The 15,617-nt window shown below is 44.1% G+C and overlaps 3 protein-coding genes across 4 annotated transcripts; all 3 read right to left on the bottom strand.

The window, feature by feature from the left end:
- Window positions 1–3,015: 3,015 nt before the first annotated feature.
- LOC134180907 (short-chain collagen C4-like) lies at window positions 3,016–3,778 on the bottom strand (the record flags this gene model as incomplete). The annotated part of the gene is made up of 1 exon (XM_062648091.1): window positions 3,016–3,778. A coding segment is annotated over one exon (579 nt), but the record flags the coding sequence as incomplete, so codon positions are not given.
- LOC134181147 (complement C1q subcomponent subunit C-like) lies at window positions 3,762–13,701 on the bottom strand. Of its 2 annotated transcripts, none has more exons than XM_062648360.1 (7): window positions 13,494–13,701; window positions 4,521–4,639; window positions 4,388–4,460; window positions 4,268–4,301; window positions 4,178–4,204; window positions 4,086–4,103; window positions 3,762–4,027 (listed from the first exon to the last, which is right to left on the bottom strand). In XM_062648360.1, the coding sequence occupies exons 2-7, from the start codon at window positions 4,532–4,534 to the stop codon at window positions 3,882–3,884; spliced, it is 312 nt and encodes a 103-aa protein (XP_062504344.1). In that variant the 5' UTR covers window positions 4,535–4,639; window positions 13,494–13,701; the 3' UTR covers window positions 3,762–3,881. The 2 variants fall into 2 exon arrangements, with proteins under 2 accessions (XP_062504344.1, XP_062504345.1); XM_062648361.1 differs by lacking the exon at window positions 13,494–13,701 and adding an exon at window positions 4,715–4,892.
- LOC134180906 (short-chain collagen C4-like) lies at window positions 11,169–13,181 on the bottom strand. Its single transcript, XM_062648090.1, has 4 exons — window positions 13,103–13,181; window positions 12,328–12,345; window positions 12,063–12,263; window positions 11,169–11,980 (listed from the first exon to the last, which is right to left on the bottom strand). The coding sequence occupies exons 1-4, from the start codon at window positions 13,179–13,181 to the stop codon at window positions 11,394–11,396; spliced, it is 885 nt and encodes a 294-aa protein (XP_062504074.1). The 3' UTR covers window positions 11,169–11,393.
- Window positions 13,702–15,617: the final 1,916 nt, after the last annotated feature.

The following is a 15,617-nucleotide window of genomic DNA, read 5'->3' as shown; positions in this document are numbered from 1 at the left end:
ATGTAATATTCTGCAGTGTCACGACTCCTTTTCAGCATTCAGTTTCGCCAACAGTACACCGCCGAATCTAGACGACTACCAATTTGCAGCGCGGTAGTTTGAGAAATGAATTCATGTATTGTACGCGGTTAGTGTATGTAGCACTCAGAGTCCATGCATTGAAACAAGTCGTACGTAGTACACAACACATGCAACTACGAGTCAACTCTACACTTCCTGAACATGGTAGGTCCACTGCACTGCTGTTTTCCCACGCCTAGTATAGGTGTTTACCAGTTCTGAGCCAAACCAATATCGTAAAAAGAGCTGCTTGCTAGGTCGAAAGTACTGTCACACGTTCATTTCGGATAGACTGCGTTGGCAATACTCGCCATCTGATCACGACGTCAACTCCGTTCCCGTCTGGAGAGGTCAACAAGCTGTATGGCACTGCTTTGATGAACCGTTGAGTGAAACAGGGCCGGCAGTTCTCACACCATTTCCACCACAGACTCTAGATGTCAGAGTAGACGCGCAAGAGCGGTGAACACTTCTACGTCGGTTTCAATTCGCGCAAACCTGCAGATGAGTTCAGTAGAAAGAAACGTTGCTGGAGAGTGTAGGTTCACCGGACCAGTCCGATGTAGGCCATTCCTGGGCTCATTATTCACCAGCACTTCGTCCATCAACAACGTCACTGGCTTTCGTGTTCAAGCGCTTTCCGCGGACGGCTTGTTTTCACTTCATGTATCAAACGCAATTACATTAGCGAGCTCTTTAGGAAATCGAATTAGCATTATCCAAGCTATGAAACCGGATCCGGGGTCTGACGTTCTCGAAAGCGACCAGGCTCTTCTCGCGCTTGAGCAATTCCGGCAAAAGCTCCTCCTCCTCCTCGCGTGATTCACGTGCGCTTAGCTCAGCGACTGCGCGGAAGAGCCTGGCTTGCGAGGCTAGTATCGTTGTCACCAGACACGGTATCTAACTACGGTCGCCGTGAGATACCGTGAGAAAAGAGCGATTCTGTAGCTAAGGTTTCTACTGACTTTTGGCTGCGTGAGAAACCTACAAGAGTCTTAGCGAAGTTGAGCAAGACAAGTGACGAACTTTGAAGCATCAGCCTCCTCGGTCGATCGCTTCGCAACGAATGCGGCTACAATGACATCGATGTCATAGATAGTCAACGAAAACATCGATGTCATAGATAGTTAAGGAAAACATCGATCCAGTGGCATACAACCGAGCAATCGTAACCGCATTACAAGTTTTTATATAGATAGACAAACTTTGGGGAGGTCTCTGCCCCCAAGTCCCTCATAGCTACGCTGCTGGTCAAGAAGGGTACGAATTAAACATTGTGAACAAATTAAATTGAAATAGCATAATGAGAAAATTTCTTCCCAGCTGTAAAAGGCCTGTAATGACGTACCATTGTGCAATCAGAACTAGAAAACATGGAAGCACTACAGTGCTGAACCCTAGGCACCGAGAAATTGACCCCTTTCCAGTTCCGCGTACGTTGGTAGAACCTCGCTAATTCGAACAGCCCATGCCAAGCCTTGTTTGGATTAGTGAATTTGTTCGGATTAGGGAAGTTGTCGGGACTACCAAGCATTTATTTGCAAACATGTACAAATTAACACCACGTGCACGTCACTAGACACACAAGCATATGCATCCCAACACTTGTTTATACAGTGGGGAAAGACAGGCAGTCTTATCCTCAAACGGTAAATCTGTTCGGTGCTTGACTGACATGTGTCGTTTTGTTGCCGCGTGCACGTCACTAGACCCAAGCATCCCAACACCTATACAGTTGACTAAGAAAGGACAGGCAGTCTTATCATCAAACGGTAAATCAATTTGATGCGGCATTTTGTCGCAGGTTCACTTACTCTCTGTTCACTTACTCTCTGTTCACTATGGCCTTTAATTTGCACTCGAACGTCATGATCAGTAATCAAAATTAGAACTTCCTGCGTGACTCCGCCTATACTAGCGGACAAGCTCCAACAACCGTATGTCGAGATTACACGAGCAATAAAAGTGAACACACGCTATACATTCCAAAGTTGGTCGTTTCCGTCGAATCGTCGAGTCGGTATTTCCGTCGAGTCGGTCGGTCGCCACTTCCGGTAAGACGACTACCATAACCCTACTATAACCCTTGCTACGCTTATGGTTAAAAAAGAGTCTAAACGGGTGCGCCCCAGTGACCTCGCCTGCATGGATCCGTCATCCGTGACTGTTACAACTACTCATGTACTGAATTGTGACTAGAATCGATTGACTCGATTTTTATGTGTGTATGTACACACCTGATATTGGGTCATCGACCGCAGCTAACAAGTAACTAGCACGCAGAATGCAAAAATTCTAATTTGCAAAAAAGTTTCACAAAATTAACAATGAATAAGTGTCAAGAAACAACGCAGTTCCTCTCCTGTCGTTTACTTCTTTTCAAGTGAAAAACTGACCTCTTGGTCTATTAGATCAGCTAGACCTTTCTAATAGGTGATATGTAATACAAACAAGTATTTTTGAGATGGGTTGCACTGTACTGGGTATGTGAAGCCGGACGCAGTTTCAGGTTTTACTGTAGACGGTCACTTCTTTAGTTGATAAATTGATTTTGATGAGGTAGAAATAGTTAGCATGACGATACAAATTTGCCAAGTAAAAATGTACGGCGTGAGCGATGCTGTTGTGCAAGCTTGTGCATGGAAGCAGGAATTCAGACTTAGTTTGATCAAGGGGTCTTATAGTAGTGCGCACTTGGTATTTACTAAACACTCATTTTTAGTTGAATTGTTGGTGTGTCTTGCTGGTTTGCCACTTATAAATTACAGCAATTGATGGTTTCTAAAGTTGTACTATCTGCTACAAGCAGGTATGGGTTTAGCTGAGGGTCTTGCTAAGGTTTAAACTGCAGCTTATCTATATGCTTTCCTCTTTATGTTAACTGTCTTTGTTACTCGTGACTGTTGACTGGTGGTGTTGTCTCATCGAAGTCATCTTTCTACACTTGTGATTGAACAGTTTTGTTTTATTAGCTAATTGCAATTGACATGTAGCAAAGTAGTTGATACGACTAGTGAGTAAGATATACAAGTATACAACTGTTTCGTGTTCACAGCATTTCTAGGAAAGACAAGACATGAAATCCTACTCTTTTGTTGTATTGTGGTTGTGTTCTATGTCAAAACGTTCTTGTTTTTTGTCACTTGAGACACACAGAGCAGGTAAGCTCTCGACCGTCAACGTAGGGAGGACAAGGAAGTGATCCACATCGAGCCTCAACAGGGTAAAACGTAGACTGGTCGTTACTTGGAGCACCTCCAACTGTTCCTTCTGCCTTGTGGTCAACACAAAGGTATGTGTTCCTTCCTGCATGAGTATGTCGTTCTGCCATGAGATATCCATAGTATGCCCTGCTCCATCCACTGGGACAAATGTTTTTTGCTGGCAACATGAATTGAGCGTTCTTAGTGGCAGAGTAACACACAGCACAAGGAACATCGTGGTTATACAATCCTTTGTTTTCAAATGGTTGAATGCCTTGCCACAATTCATACTCTGCTCCAAAAATATAACTTGCTGCTTGAACGCCATCTTTATAATTTCCCCAAACAGGATCAAGTGGAAGACACTGAGTGTTAGCTCCACCTCCGGGACTCGCGTAGTGTGATCCAGCAGCGACTCCAGAGTAGAGAGTTTGTACTCCACTGGCCGAGCATTTCTTCCTTCCCCACTGAACGTAAGTAACACCACTCGTACCGTATGGACCACGAGCAGCTGTAGAAAACAAAATACAACATACTCACTTAATTAATTGCTTGTTTATACGTAGTTAATTAGTTAAGCTTAGTAAAGACAGCGTACTATGTAACCAATGCAATAAACTAACGTGTTCCAGGTTCTCCTCTAGCCCCTTTGGTTCCAGCTGGTCCAACGCTTCCTTTCTCTCCTTTTGGACCCACTGAACTTGTGCTGCCGGATGAAATAGCCCTTCCAGGAATGCCAGGAATTCCAGGATTACCGCGAATTCCTAATTAGCGTAAAATCAACTATTTTACGACAAAACAACCAATAAGCAATCATCTTACCATCACGACCATGGAGACCTAGAGAAAAAATAAACAAATAAGTAAACAAATAAACAAATAAGTAAATGCGTAACAACTTTATTTTTACTTACCGTCTCTTCCGGGCAGTCCGGGTGGACCTACAGTAAAAACGTCTATTGTTATTATTATTTTTATTTAAAAGCTCGAATTTAGTGTCTTACCACGACTGCAGATGGGACTGCTGTGGGCTTTGCTCTAAAACAAGAAATAATTTTTGTAAGAGAGTTGGAAAAACTTGTAGAGATTGCTACACAAGACAACTGACTGATTGCTCGTCTTACCTGACTTACTGACTGTCCACTGACCGTGACCGTAAAGATCAAATCCAGAAATAAAGTACAAAATGCAATAAACCTTTAAAATATTCGAAACATATCAACCGTTCTCATTAGACAAAAGACTGATTTCGCTTACTTGAGAAAAGTCATTCTTGTTGCTAACAAGTGTTCAGATCCAAAAGAGTCTGCAAGTCTCTTCTCTCCTCGGTCTCTGCAGTAAATTGTCTGCTACTCTCATTCACGTATCCTTTATATCTAGCAGCACACACTGATGATGTAATCATTTTTGTTTATTCCGTTATCTAGAAGACGCGGATAGCCGCTTCTTACGTTCTTTATAGCTGGTGGGTTCATCATCTCTCCGTGCACTATCTGATTCTGTGACTATAAACAATGAAAAGAATCTGCACGGTAACGTTGATAAAGTAACACTCCTGACTCCATTTATGGTATAGCTTTTGCAGACACGAGACCGGCCGTTGTTTGGTAGAGTCATCCTAGTCCTAGACTTAACTTAATTAATACGCGAACGCTCTGGAACGCTCACTTCCGTCTGTCCACATGCGCCGATCGACACGACACAGGTCTCGGACCGTCGCGAAACGCCATGGGCCGGTCGAGATCGCAAGTCCGAGACGAACGGTCGCGTCGGATTTCGCCTCGACTTCCTCCGCCGGCACGAAACGAGACTTTGGCGGACTGAAATGAGATGCGCAGAATACGCAAACACTTGGGAACGCCCACTTCCGTCTGGCCACATAACTGTCTGTCTGTAACGCGCTGATCGACACGACGCCCGTCGGTGGGCCGGTCGAGATCGCAAGTCCGAGACGAACGGTCGAGGCGGAGTTTGTTTGCTCAATCAATTAACTGAGTATGCGGATGTGACGTGCACTCGCCAGCCACTGTACGCCATCCTCTAGTTCCCAGAGTACAAGATGCGCCGGTTCACCGGGCCACTTTTGCGTGCGTGCGTGCGTCCGTGTGTCACGAAAGGTGCGTCTTCTTTGCAGAAGTGGCGTACAACGATAGATTGCCACCGCCCAGATTGCCATGCACCGCCCATAGGGCGGGTAGTACTAGTATATCAATATTCTGACACCGACGTAGTACGGAAACCAGAGGAAGATTTCTTGTCTCTAAGGCATGAGTGTAGAGAGTAGTCATACGGTAACACGACATGCTAGATTCAGCTTGATCACTTGGCGTATTGTTGTTCACGGTGACAAAATTGAACTTCCGCTGTTGTTCCGTATATCCGACACGCCCATCAAATATCGGACACCGCCGGTTTTTGCTCTCGACGGTACCACAGTTCATTGCCTCGCCTTGAAATAATAGGTACATGTCTTTTCTACTCGCAGTGATAACAACAGATCGGCAGCTCTAGACGTTTCCCTTCAGAAAGCTGGAGAAGAGGGGCGGGTCTTTTTCTCTAATATCGGACACCCTTGTTTGCTTGATGCGAGTGCAAATAGGCGAGAACCGCGATGAATTGTGTTAAATAGAATAGGTCAACTCTTACCACCAATACATGTACAACGTACGTCACCTTGATTTAAACGCGCGTGCGGCATTCGCATTCCACGCTAGCTTGCCATCTGAATCTCAGGCTTTTACCGTTGTATGAGGGAATGGCTGTTACTTTTCGATCTGCTCAGTCTTTGTCCCCTTTTAGTGAACTACTTGATCTGCTAGTTAGACACTCTACGGAACAATGCTCATGCAAATAAATGTATGACGCCTCATCAGCTTCACAGCGTGTCGAGTGACATAATCAGGGAGTGCGGTATCAGGGAGTGCGGTAGCACTCCCTATGTAGGATGCCAAGAATCTAAAATGGCGGCCCATACGAAAGTATCCAAACGCATCCGAACGGGATCTCTCAAAACTCATTACAGAGATCTCGGAACCACGCAGCGCTCAACTTCAAACGTTCCTAATGGTAGCCAGACTATCACCGCTGACACTAAGCGTCTCAGGAGCCAGCTATCGGCAAGTAAAAAAACCCGATTTATTATTTCACATTTCACATTTCACATTTCCCATTTCACACTTCACATTTCACTTTTCACATTTCACCTTTGTCAGCCAGGCTAGCGCCTCACTCGAAGCAGCTACAACGACGAGAGCCACACCAAACGATTCGCACTGTCCGAAGAATTGCACTGACCCACTAGCTAGAAATGTGCAAAGTCACCTTGTATCAGTCAACTGCTGCCATGCAATTCCACGTACTGCTTACCACAACGCCATGTCGTTCCGGTCACGTGTGCACATGTGACTACCGTTTGGAAGCCTAGATGCCACTACCACGTGCTGCTACATGCTGCTTACAGTTGCGTGTAGTTGAACATGTACGACTATGTGCAACGGCGCGGCGTCCTGTCTGACTCTCTGTGCATGTAAGCTTGTATCTCTTCCGTGGAACCCTAGGTAATGGGAGTTGTTTATAGATGCAATTGAAAACACGAAGAGCGGATTGTAGTTCCACGTCAATGTGTCGACGATTCTCGTTGCCATTGCGCGTCCTACTGGCCTTTATAATAGAGTCTTTGCGCTAGCAAGGGCCGTGCAGATAGCGGATTTGCGATGAAACAATGTGTGAACTACACGCAAAGTCCGGATCGCTGTAACTAGACTTGGCAGGCTCGTCAGTCTACAGGAGTAGGACAATAACGTAGGAATACACTCACCTGTCCCCAAGCTTGAGAATTTGAGAGTGTGAACTTGGTGAATCACTCACTATGGAGAGCAACCGTGCGCTGTTTTGGAGGCTTGGGTGTAATAAACAATCTGCTGCGTCACACATTAGATAGATATAAGCTAATTGAGTTTATGACGTAGGTAGTATTTAGTCACGTGGGGTGCCAAGACTGTGACGTGGGGTGACACTTAGTGAAGTAAGTGTGTGAAAGTAGGCGCGGTGAGTCCAGACTCACGGAAGGCTGAAAGTGTTATACGGGAACCGGACACTGCCAGGCTCACGTGAGTCTGGGGATGCGGCTAACTGTGACTTGATCTGCCGCAATCAGCCGTACCTACACGTATACACTTTCGGTAGGCTTCTCTTACATAGTTTACTTCCGGTTATTTTAATTACTTCAGGATTTGATCTCTGATTTGTCGACAAAAGGCACGTGCTTCCAGTAGACGCTAGAGCACTTCCAGTTTGGACGCTAGAGTTGAACTTGAATCAACTCTAGCGTCAGCGACACTGACGACCCTGAGGACGCTGTGGACGCTCGTGACGCGACGTGCGAGTGTTTAAAACATGACGCCTGCCTGAGGGTCATCGCTATAGCGTTCTCGCCAGCGTCCTACCTGGAGCGTCGTCAGCGTCATATTGTGAACCTATAGCTTTAAGCAAAAACGGTTTCATCGAAAGTGGCCTATGGCCCAGACAATTGCTAGCATTTCTTTTTCGATGGTCGAATAGTTCTTGTCATGTTGGTGCAATGTCCTACTAGCAAAACTCACTACACGTTCTGAGCCCTCAACTGTGTGTTGGAGTAATGCACTCAAACCAATCTTACTAGCATCCACAGACAACTCAAAAGGTAAACTACAGTCTGGAAAAGACAACACAGGCCTTGTAGCCATCTTTTCCCGTATCTCTGTGAAGGCTTTCTCACATCTTACAGACCACTCTCCAATAGCTTCTTCTTCTTCTTCTTCTTCAAATTAAAGTTCGTGTAGTGGTGCAGCAGTCTCAGAGAATTTAGGTATATATAAATTGCCTATAATGCCTAGCCATACCAAGAAAAGTTTTTAGTTGGCTCACTTTCTTGGAACTTGGGTATTCACTCATTGCTTTAACCCGTTCGCTATTTGGTTAGAGTCCCTTTTCTGATACTATCATCAGTATGTGTCCCAGGTAACACACCTCTGATCGCACAAACTGACACTTACTGGCTTTAATTTAGCTTTAGATTAGCCTCTTCCAATCTTTTAAACACCAGTCCCAGCCTTTTCATGTGCTTGTCAAAGCTCGACGAAAACACGATTACGTCATCTAGGTAAATGAGGCATTCCGACCACTGTAACCCTGCCAGTACTATCTCCATTATCCGCTGAAAGGTTGCTGGCGCATTGGCCAATCCAAAAGGCATTTTTTAAATTTCCACAAACCCTCTTACGTGACAAATGCAGTTTTCGTTTTGTCCTCCTTTGCTACCGGCATCTGCCAGTATCCTGCTCTAAGTCTAAGGTAGTGAAATACTTCGCACCCGATAATGCCTCCAACGTGGCATCTATTCTTGGGAGAGGGTAACTATCGTTTACTGTGACAGTATTCACACGTCGTTAATCAACACAAATCTGACACCACCATGACGTTTCTTCATGAGAACTGCAGGCGAGGACCACGGAATATTTGAACAACTCACTATTCCTGTGTCTAACATTAGTGTCACCTGTTTGTCAACCTCCTCTTTCAGTGTGTGTGATATTCTACGTGGTAGTTGTTTCACAGGATGGGCTGTGCCGTAGGTATTTTATGTTCCACTAACCCTGTCGTACCTACGTCCATAGGTCCTGTCGAAAAGACACTACGATACTGGAGCAGTACTCGTGACAGCTCGTTCCTCTCCTTGTCACCAAGATGGTCCAAATGGAAGATACTCAAAAAGTTCTCCGTGTCATTTATCTCCGTACCCACCATTCCACACACAAGACCTGACTCCTCTACTGTACTCACCTTCTCAATGTCAACCCGTTTTGCTATTACTGCTCGTGTCTTTACAAAAGTTGTGTCTCGAAAATTCAACAACTGCACTGGCACTTCACCTTGTTCCCCGTCTACTAATGCTCTAGCAACCATAACACCCGTTTTATCAACAAAACCAGCATTTTGCTCAATCACCCTTGCCCCAGCAAGACAGCATGGCCTCCCTTCGGAATCCACAACTTGACCCTTGATCATACGCCTACTGGTACCCGGCATGGTAAAGCTATGCCTTACTGCAAGAAAACACGAACCAACTGAAGGTGTTTTCAGTGGAACTGAACCTCCTGCCCAACGCAACAGTCCCTCCTTTATATCCAAAACTACTGCATGTTGTGACAAGAAGTCGTTCCCTAAGATGGGTCCTGGTATGTCAACATCAGCCACAACAAACTTGTGAGAGATTGTCCATTTACTCATCCTAATCACTAATGACAAACTCCCTGTCACATGAATGTTAGAGCCATCTACATTCTTGAGTGCAAACCCTTCAGGCAAAGAATCTATTTGCATGTCCAGCTTTGCTTGCCCACCGGTAAACGTTTCTAGCCATTTGTGTGAAATCACAGAAACTGACGCCCAGTGTCTACCAAACAATTCCATGCCTTCTCCCAATAACAACAGACACCAACAACGACGACGGATCACTAAATACCTTCTGAGTCCAACGACATGATGCAATGTGCTTCTTCTCCGGCTCACCAAATGAACTCTTGCTTTCGCTGGAAACCGTCTTCCTTGTCAGAGGCTTCATTGTACTCTGCATTTGCTCCGCATCTGTCACTTTGTCACGCCCCAACACCATTCTTCTGCGAGAACACTCCCGTGCCAAATGAACTAACTCACCACAAACATAACATGGACTAATGTCCTTCCCACGACATCTGGATACATCATTACGACAAAACAACTTGTAGTGTCCGTACTCACCACAACCAAAACATTGCACTTGTTTGGCATTCCGTTGTGTTTGCTTCGCCTCCCCTCTTACCGGGACTGATGTCTTCTCGAGAGTGTCCAGTCGATCTGATATAGCTCGCATTGCTCTCATAATGTGACCCGACGCACTCTCTTCTTTGTCCTCATCTACACACACCGTTATCCCAGCGATTCGCCTAGCTCGCAAGCCCCTGCGCTTCTCCATAGCTGGCGTAACTGTATCTTCAAGCGTTTTTTAGGCGCGAGTATGAACAATTGATCCGCGACAGGCGTTGGCAAACCCTCCAGAAAGTAATCGATCAATTGCCTATTACGAAGTTCGTTAGGCAAATTCGGCGCTGCCCGATCGATCAGCCGCTCTAACACTCTTAGGAAGACCTTCACATCCTCTCCAGCCTGCATCTTCCGGTCTTGCAGCTGTCGGTGCACTAATCGACGAGCTTCTTTGGTGTCCGGGGCAATAGACTGCTTGATCCCTTTTACCAGGTCATCGTACGACCCGGCAGTCGCGTGCCTTTCATATACAGCGAATGCCCTTTCTTTCAGCAGCAGCGGAAGCCTTAGTAGTTTCTCGTCTGCATACCAACGATTGACCTTAGCGCAGATGTCAAAGCGCTTCACTCAGACCTCGAAATCACCGTCACCAAGCGATTCTGGCAGCTGTGGCGTACGAGGGACTTGAACAACTACGCTCGGCTGCACTCGATGCTACACGTCTTCGGCCATTTCCGCGGTGCTCGATTCCTGGTCGCTCAAATCCACTCAGGAACTCCCACTCCTGTCACCAGATGTAATGCTAATATGCGAGCAGACAACACGGACGAGAATCGCTTGGATACCGAGATAACGACGACAGCCCTTGACGGTCAAGTACCGACTCACTATATATATTTATGATCACAAACGTTTATATAGCAAGTTCGCGCCCACTAATCTACAGCCTACTGTTTACATACTACAGCTGCATGCCGGTATAAAGAGGGGATTACCAGAAACTTGCTTGTTGGACTCTGAAAATCTATGCTGCTTGTAAAAAATTAAATTTCATTTAATTATAAGTTAATTAAGTAGGACTTATCTCGGCTAATGCTGTCTTCTGGTGTATCTCGTGATGGTATTGTCTACCGAAGTTTACATTAGCTTGACTAACAAACAATTTCGCTGTAGTGTAGGTCATTGATAATGTTGAAATACGGCAAAGTATTGAGATACTGACTGAACAAGACATACACGTGTTTTAATTTGTGTTACACTGTTTTGTTATGAAAGACAATGAACGCATGCATGCACATTTTGTTATTGCTTTGTGAGTATGATACAAGTTAGAACGCTCTTGCTTGTTTTTCATTTGAGACACACGGAGCAGGTCAGCTCTCGACCGTCGACGTAGGGACGACAAGGAAGTGATCCGCATCGAGCTTCAACAGGATAAAGGGTATAACCGTTGTGATCAGCACCACCTCCAGCTGTTCCTTCCGCGTTGTGGTCAACACAAAGGTACATGCTTCTTCCTGCATGATTATTCTTTTCTGCCATGAGATATCCACGATATGCTCTACTCCATCCAGTGGGACAGGTCATTTTTGCTGGTAACATGAACTGAGTGTTTTTATTGGCAGCGTAACACACAGCACAAGGAACATCGTGATGCACCAATTTTTTGTTGATGAATGGTTGGATGCCTTGATCAAGTTCGTATTCAGATCCATAAATATAACTAGCTCCGGATCCTTGAACACCACTTTTGTAATATCCCCATTCAGGGTCAAGTGGAAGACACTGAGTGTTAGCTCCACCTCCTGAGCTTTGGTAATGCGACCCAGCAGCAACTCCAGAGTAGAGAGTTTGTACACCACTGGCCGAGCAACTCTTCTTTCCCCATTGAACGTAAGTAACGCCACTAGTACCATATGGACCAGGAGCACGAGCAGCTGTGGAAAACAAAGTAGATAATTTACTTCTTACTTGTAATTAAGAAAGAAATAGAGTATCTAGATGAGGCAATAACCTAACGTGTTCCGGGTTCTCCTCTAGCACCTTTGGCTCCAGTTGGTCCATCGCTTCCTTTCTCTCCTTTTGGACCTGTTGGACCTGGTTTGCCAGATTTAGCTGTTCCACTGGGTCCAGTTGCTCCTTTTTCTCCTTTTGGACCTGCTAGACTTGCGCATCCAGATTGAATTAATTTCCCAGGAAGGCCAGGAATGCCAGGAACACCTAAGATTTGTCGTGTTCAACCATTATTCTGCAAGTGAACGGGCAACAAGCAATCATATCTTACCATTACGACCAGGAAGGCCTACACAATAAAACAGGTGGAGTTATGAATTTAAGTAATATTTGCACACAAAATTAAGTAATAGGTTTAAATTATTTATTGTATTAATTGAATTATAATTATTTATTCAATAATTTTTACAGTGCATAAACAAGTAACTAAAATTTCTCATCTGTATCTCATGAAGTAACCCTTGACTAGTTGTCTACACCGTTTTCTGTCATCAAGACAATTGCACAGAAAGCAGCAAGATAGCCGAGGGTGCGCCCACCAAGTAATGTAGGTGTAGAGAGCATGCAAACTATTTTACTGTGTCGTTGAAGATCTAGAGTCGCAGTTTTCCTGCTATAGATCTCCTGCAATGTCGCTTGTACGTGGCGGCACAGCAGTCGATGTCTTTTGTTATTTCAGAAGTTTTTGCCTGATTTAGAACGGGTGTCAGCCCAAAGCTAGATTAGTGTTTCTCGTTTGAGTAGTTGTGTCCAAAAGTAACTTTAATTTTGTGTTAATTAAATAGATAAGTAAACAAACAAGGAAATGAATTTATTTTTACGTTTACTTACCGTCTTTTCCAGGCAGTCCGGGTGGACCTACAGCAAACGCCACTTATTATTACTTTTCTATGCACATGCTCGAATTTAGTGTCTTACCATGGTTGCTGCTGGGACTGGGACTGCTTTGAGCCTTGCTCTAAAACAACAAAATAGGTGTCTGTAGAAGAGTTGGATAAACTTGTAGAGATTGTTATACACGACAACTGAGTGACTGCTCGTTTTACCTGACTTACGGACTGTCCATTGACCGTGACCGTAAAGATCAAATCCAGAAATAAAGTACAAAATGCAATAAGAGCGCATCCCACTCTCATCTTTCCTACCAATAGCTTTATGCACAAACCTCAACTCATCCGAACGTTAGATCTAACACGAGACCGTCCGTTGTCTAATATTTGTTTAGTAGATAGCTATAGGCTGCCGGCTCCGTCTTCGCTCGCTACTGCCTAGGCAATCCATGCAAAACATAGTGTTGGGTATCTGGGCGCTATCTCAGAGCAACACCGACAGATGTACGTTAAGAACGTTTCATAACTTAAAAACTGCATGACGGGGCCGTTGCAAGAATTTCGTCCGCGAAGTGAAACGCCATCATGCAGATCACGTGAGCCTTACCTACGCAATCACGTTCCCAAAAATGGTCTCTCTGTTGTGTTTCCGTCACTCCAAGAACGGTGGAAACCGTCGTGCTACTTTCAGACTGTCTAGAGAGACTGACCGATCGATGACCTTCCAGCAACATTCGAGAGACTAGGCGTTTTGTGAGATTCTTTGGCGTTGAAGGCAATGGACGCTGTCGTCGATCATGCTCTAACAGTTTACGAGGCACTCATCCCTACGCGGGGACACTCACTGCCAACTCCCTCGAGCATCGGACCTCGCTTTCTACGCTGCGCAGTTCTAGTTGAATTAATTAATTAATTGATTAGGTAACAACTGTAGCGCATCCCACTTTCCTTTTTTAGTACCAATGGTTTTATGCACAACTTCGCCTCATCTGAACTAATTTGCTAGCTACTAGAGTCTAGAGTTAAGTGTAAATGTATTCTAGAATATTCTCACTTTTGCAAAAGAATCGAGTTCCAAGCAATGTGCACGTGCTCTTGCGCAGGTCCAGACGCAATTAAATCTAGACAACAAACTGACTTGCGTATATTGACACAGCAAAGCAATCTAATTCTTTTAGTTAGATCAGAGGATTCTATTTTATAGTACCGCACACTTGCCATCTAATTCTTCGTTGAGTTGTTGGTGTGTCTTGTCGGTTATCTAATCTTTGCCACTGACCAAAGGCGGCGAGTAACCAGGCTTACATGTTTGGGGGTTCAAATTGATATTAATGATGTCAATTTAAAGCAACGTCTAATCTAATTAAATAAAATTTAAATTAATATAATTCGTTATTAATATGCTACTAAATAGCCAAAACCAACAACAACTTATCACTTTAATTAATTAATTAATTAGCTAAGCGCAATCTATAGACGTCCCGTCCTTGGTCTACGGCAGCAAATGCATATCTGGATAGAAAGTAGTGCCAGATTTGTAAGCCTTTCTCTCGTCATTGTAGAGATCGCATCTTTGTTCAGAGAGAAGAACGACCGTTCACATTTGTAACTACCAACACCAAACGTCAGTGATCAGCAAAACAGGGACTGCCGAAGGTATGCATGGTCTGAAAGCACGATGTCGCCGTTATAATCTAGACACCATTTGTATGACCTCACTCTCAGTAAGAAAGGTACCGTAGTTCCTTGCCACTTTTGTTTACACCTTTAGACTATTGCAATCGAGATGGTTAGCGATAATCTTCAAATCTTATAGGATGGAAAATTGGAAGTCATAGAATTCCACGTACGTCTCTATTTCTTTCATTAAATAAATAATAAGTAAATAAATAAATAATAAATAAATAAATAAATAATTGCATGTTTGCATTAATTAACTCAACTCTCTTATAGTGCTTGAGAGTCTAAAAACAACCACGCTAAAGAGTTGACGGTTTACTTAACCTCACTGAACTGCTGTAGTTATACGCGCCTCTACACAGACATCTTGCAGTAATTTAATGGTTTCTAGAGTGGCAAAATTTTTAGTATATATATATATATATATATATATATATATATATATATATATATATTTCTGCAACAAGCAGCTGGGGATGTAACGGAGAGTCTTGCTTTTATCTTTGTCTTTGTTACTCGTAACTGTTGACTGGTGGTGTTGTCTTATCGAAGTCATCTTTCTGCACTCGTGCTATGATTCAATATTGAACAGTTTTGTTTTATTAGCTAATTGTTAATGTTGACATACAGCAAAGTAGTTGATACGACTAGTGAGTCTAAGATATACAACTATATAGGGAGAACAAGGAAGTGATCCACATCGAGCTTGAACAGGCTAAAATGTAGCCTGATTGTGATCTAGCCTACATCAAATGTAGCCTGATCTAGCAGCACACACTGATGATGTAATCTTTTTATTCCGTCATCTAGCAGACACGAATCGTCGTTTCTTACGTTCTAGAACTGGTGGGTTACATCACACCTTCCCGTGAGTCTGTGCCTGCATGTAAACAATGAAAAGAATCTGCACGGTAACGTTGATAAAGTAACAATTCTGACTCCATTTATTTATGGTATAGCTTTTGCAGAAACGAGACAGTCCGTCGTTAGCTCAATACTTGCTAACTACAAGACATGCAGTAAAAGACACCAGACACGTTCTCGTCAAGAA

Source organism: Corticium candelabrum, chromosome 6, assembly GCF_963422355.1.
Source record: "Corticium candelabrum chromosome 6, ooCorCand1.1, whole genome shotgun sequence".
NCBI lineage: Eukaryota > Metazoa > Porifera > Homoscleromorpha > Homosclerophorida > Plakinidae > Corticium > Corticium candelabrum.
The sequence above is the reverse complement of the archived record's forward strand: the minus strand, read 5'-3'. Positions and strand labels throughout refer to the sequence as shown.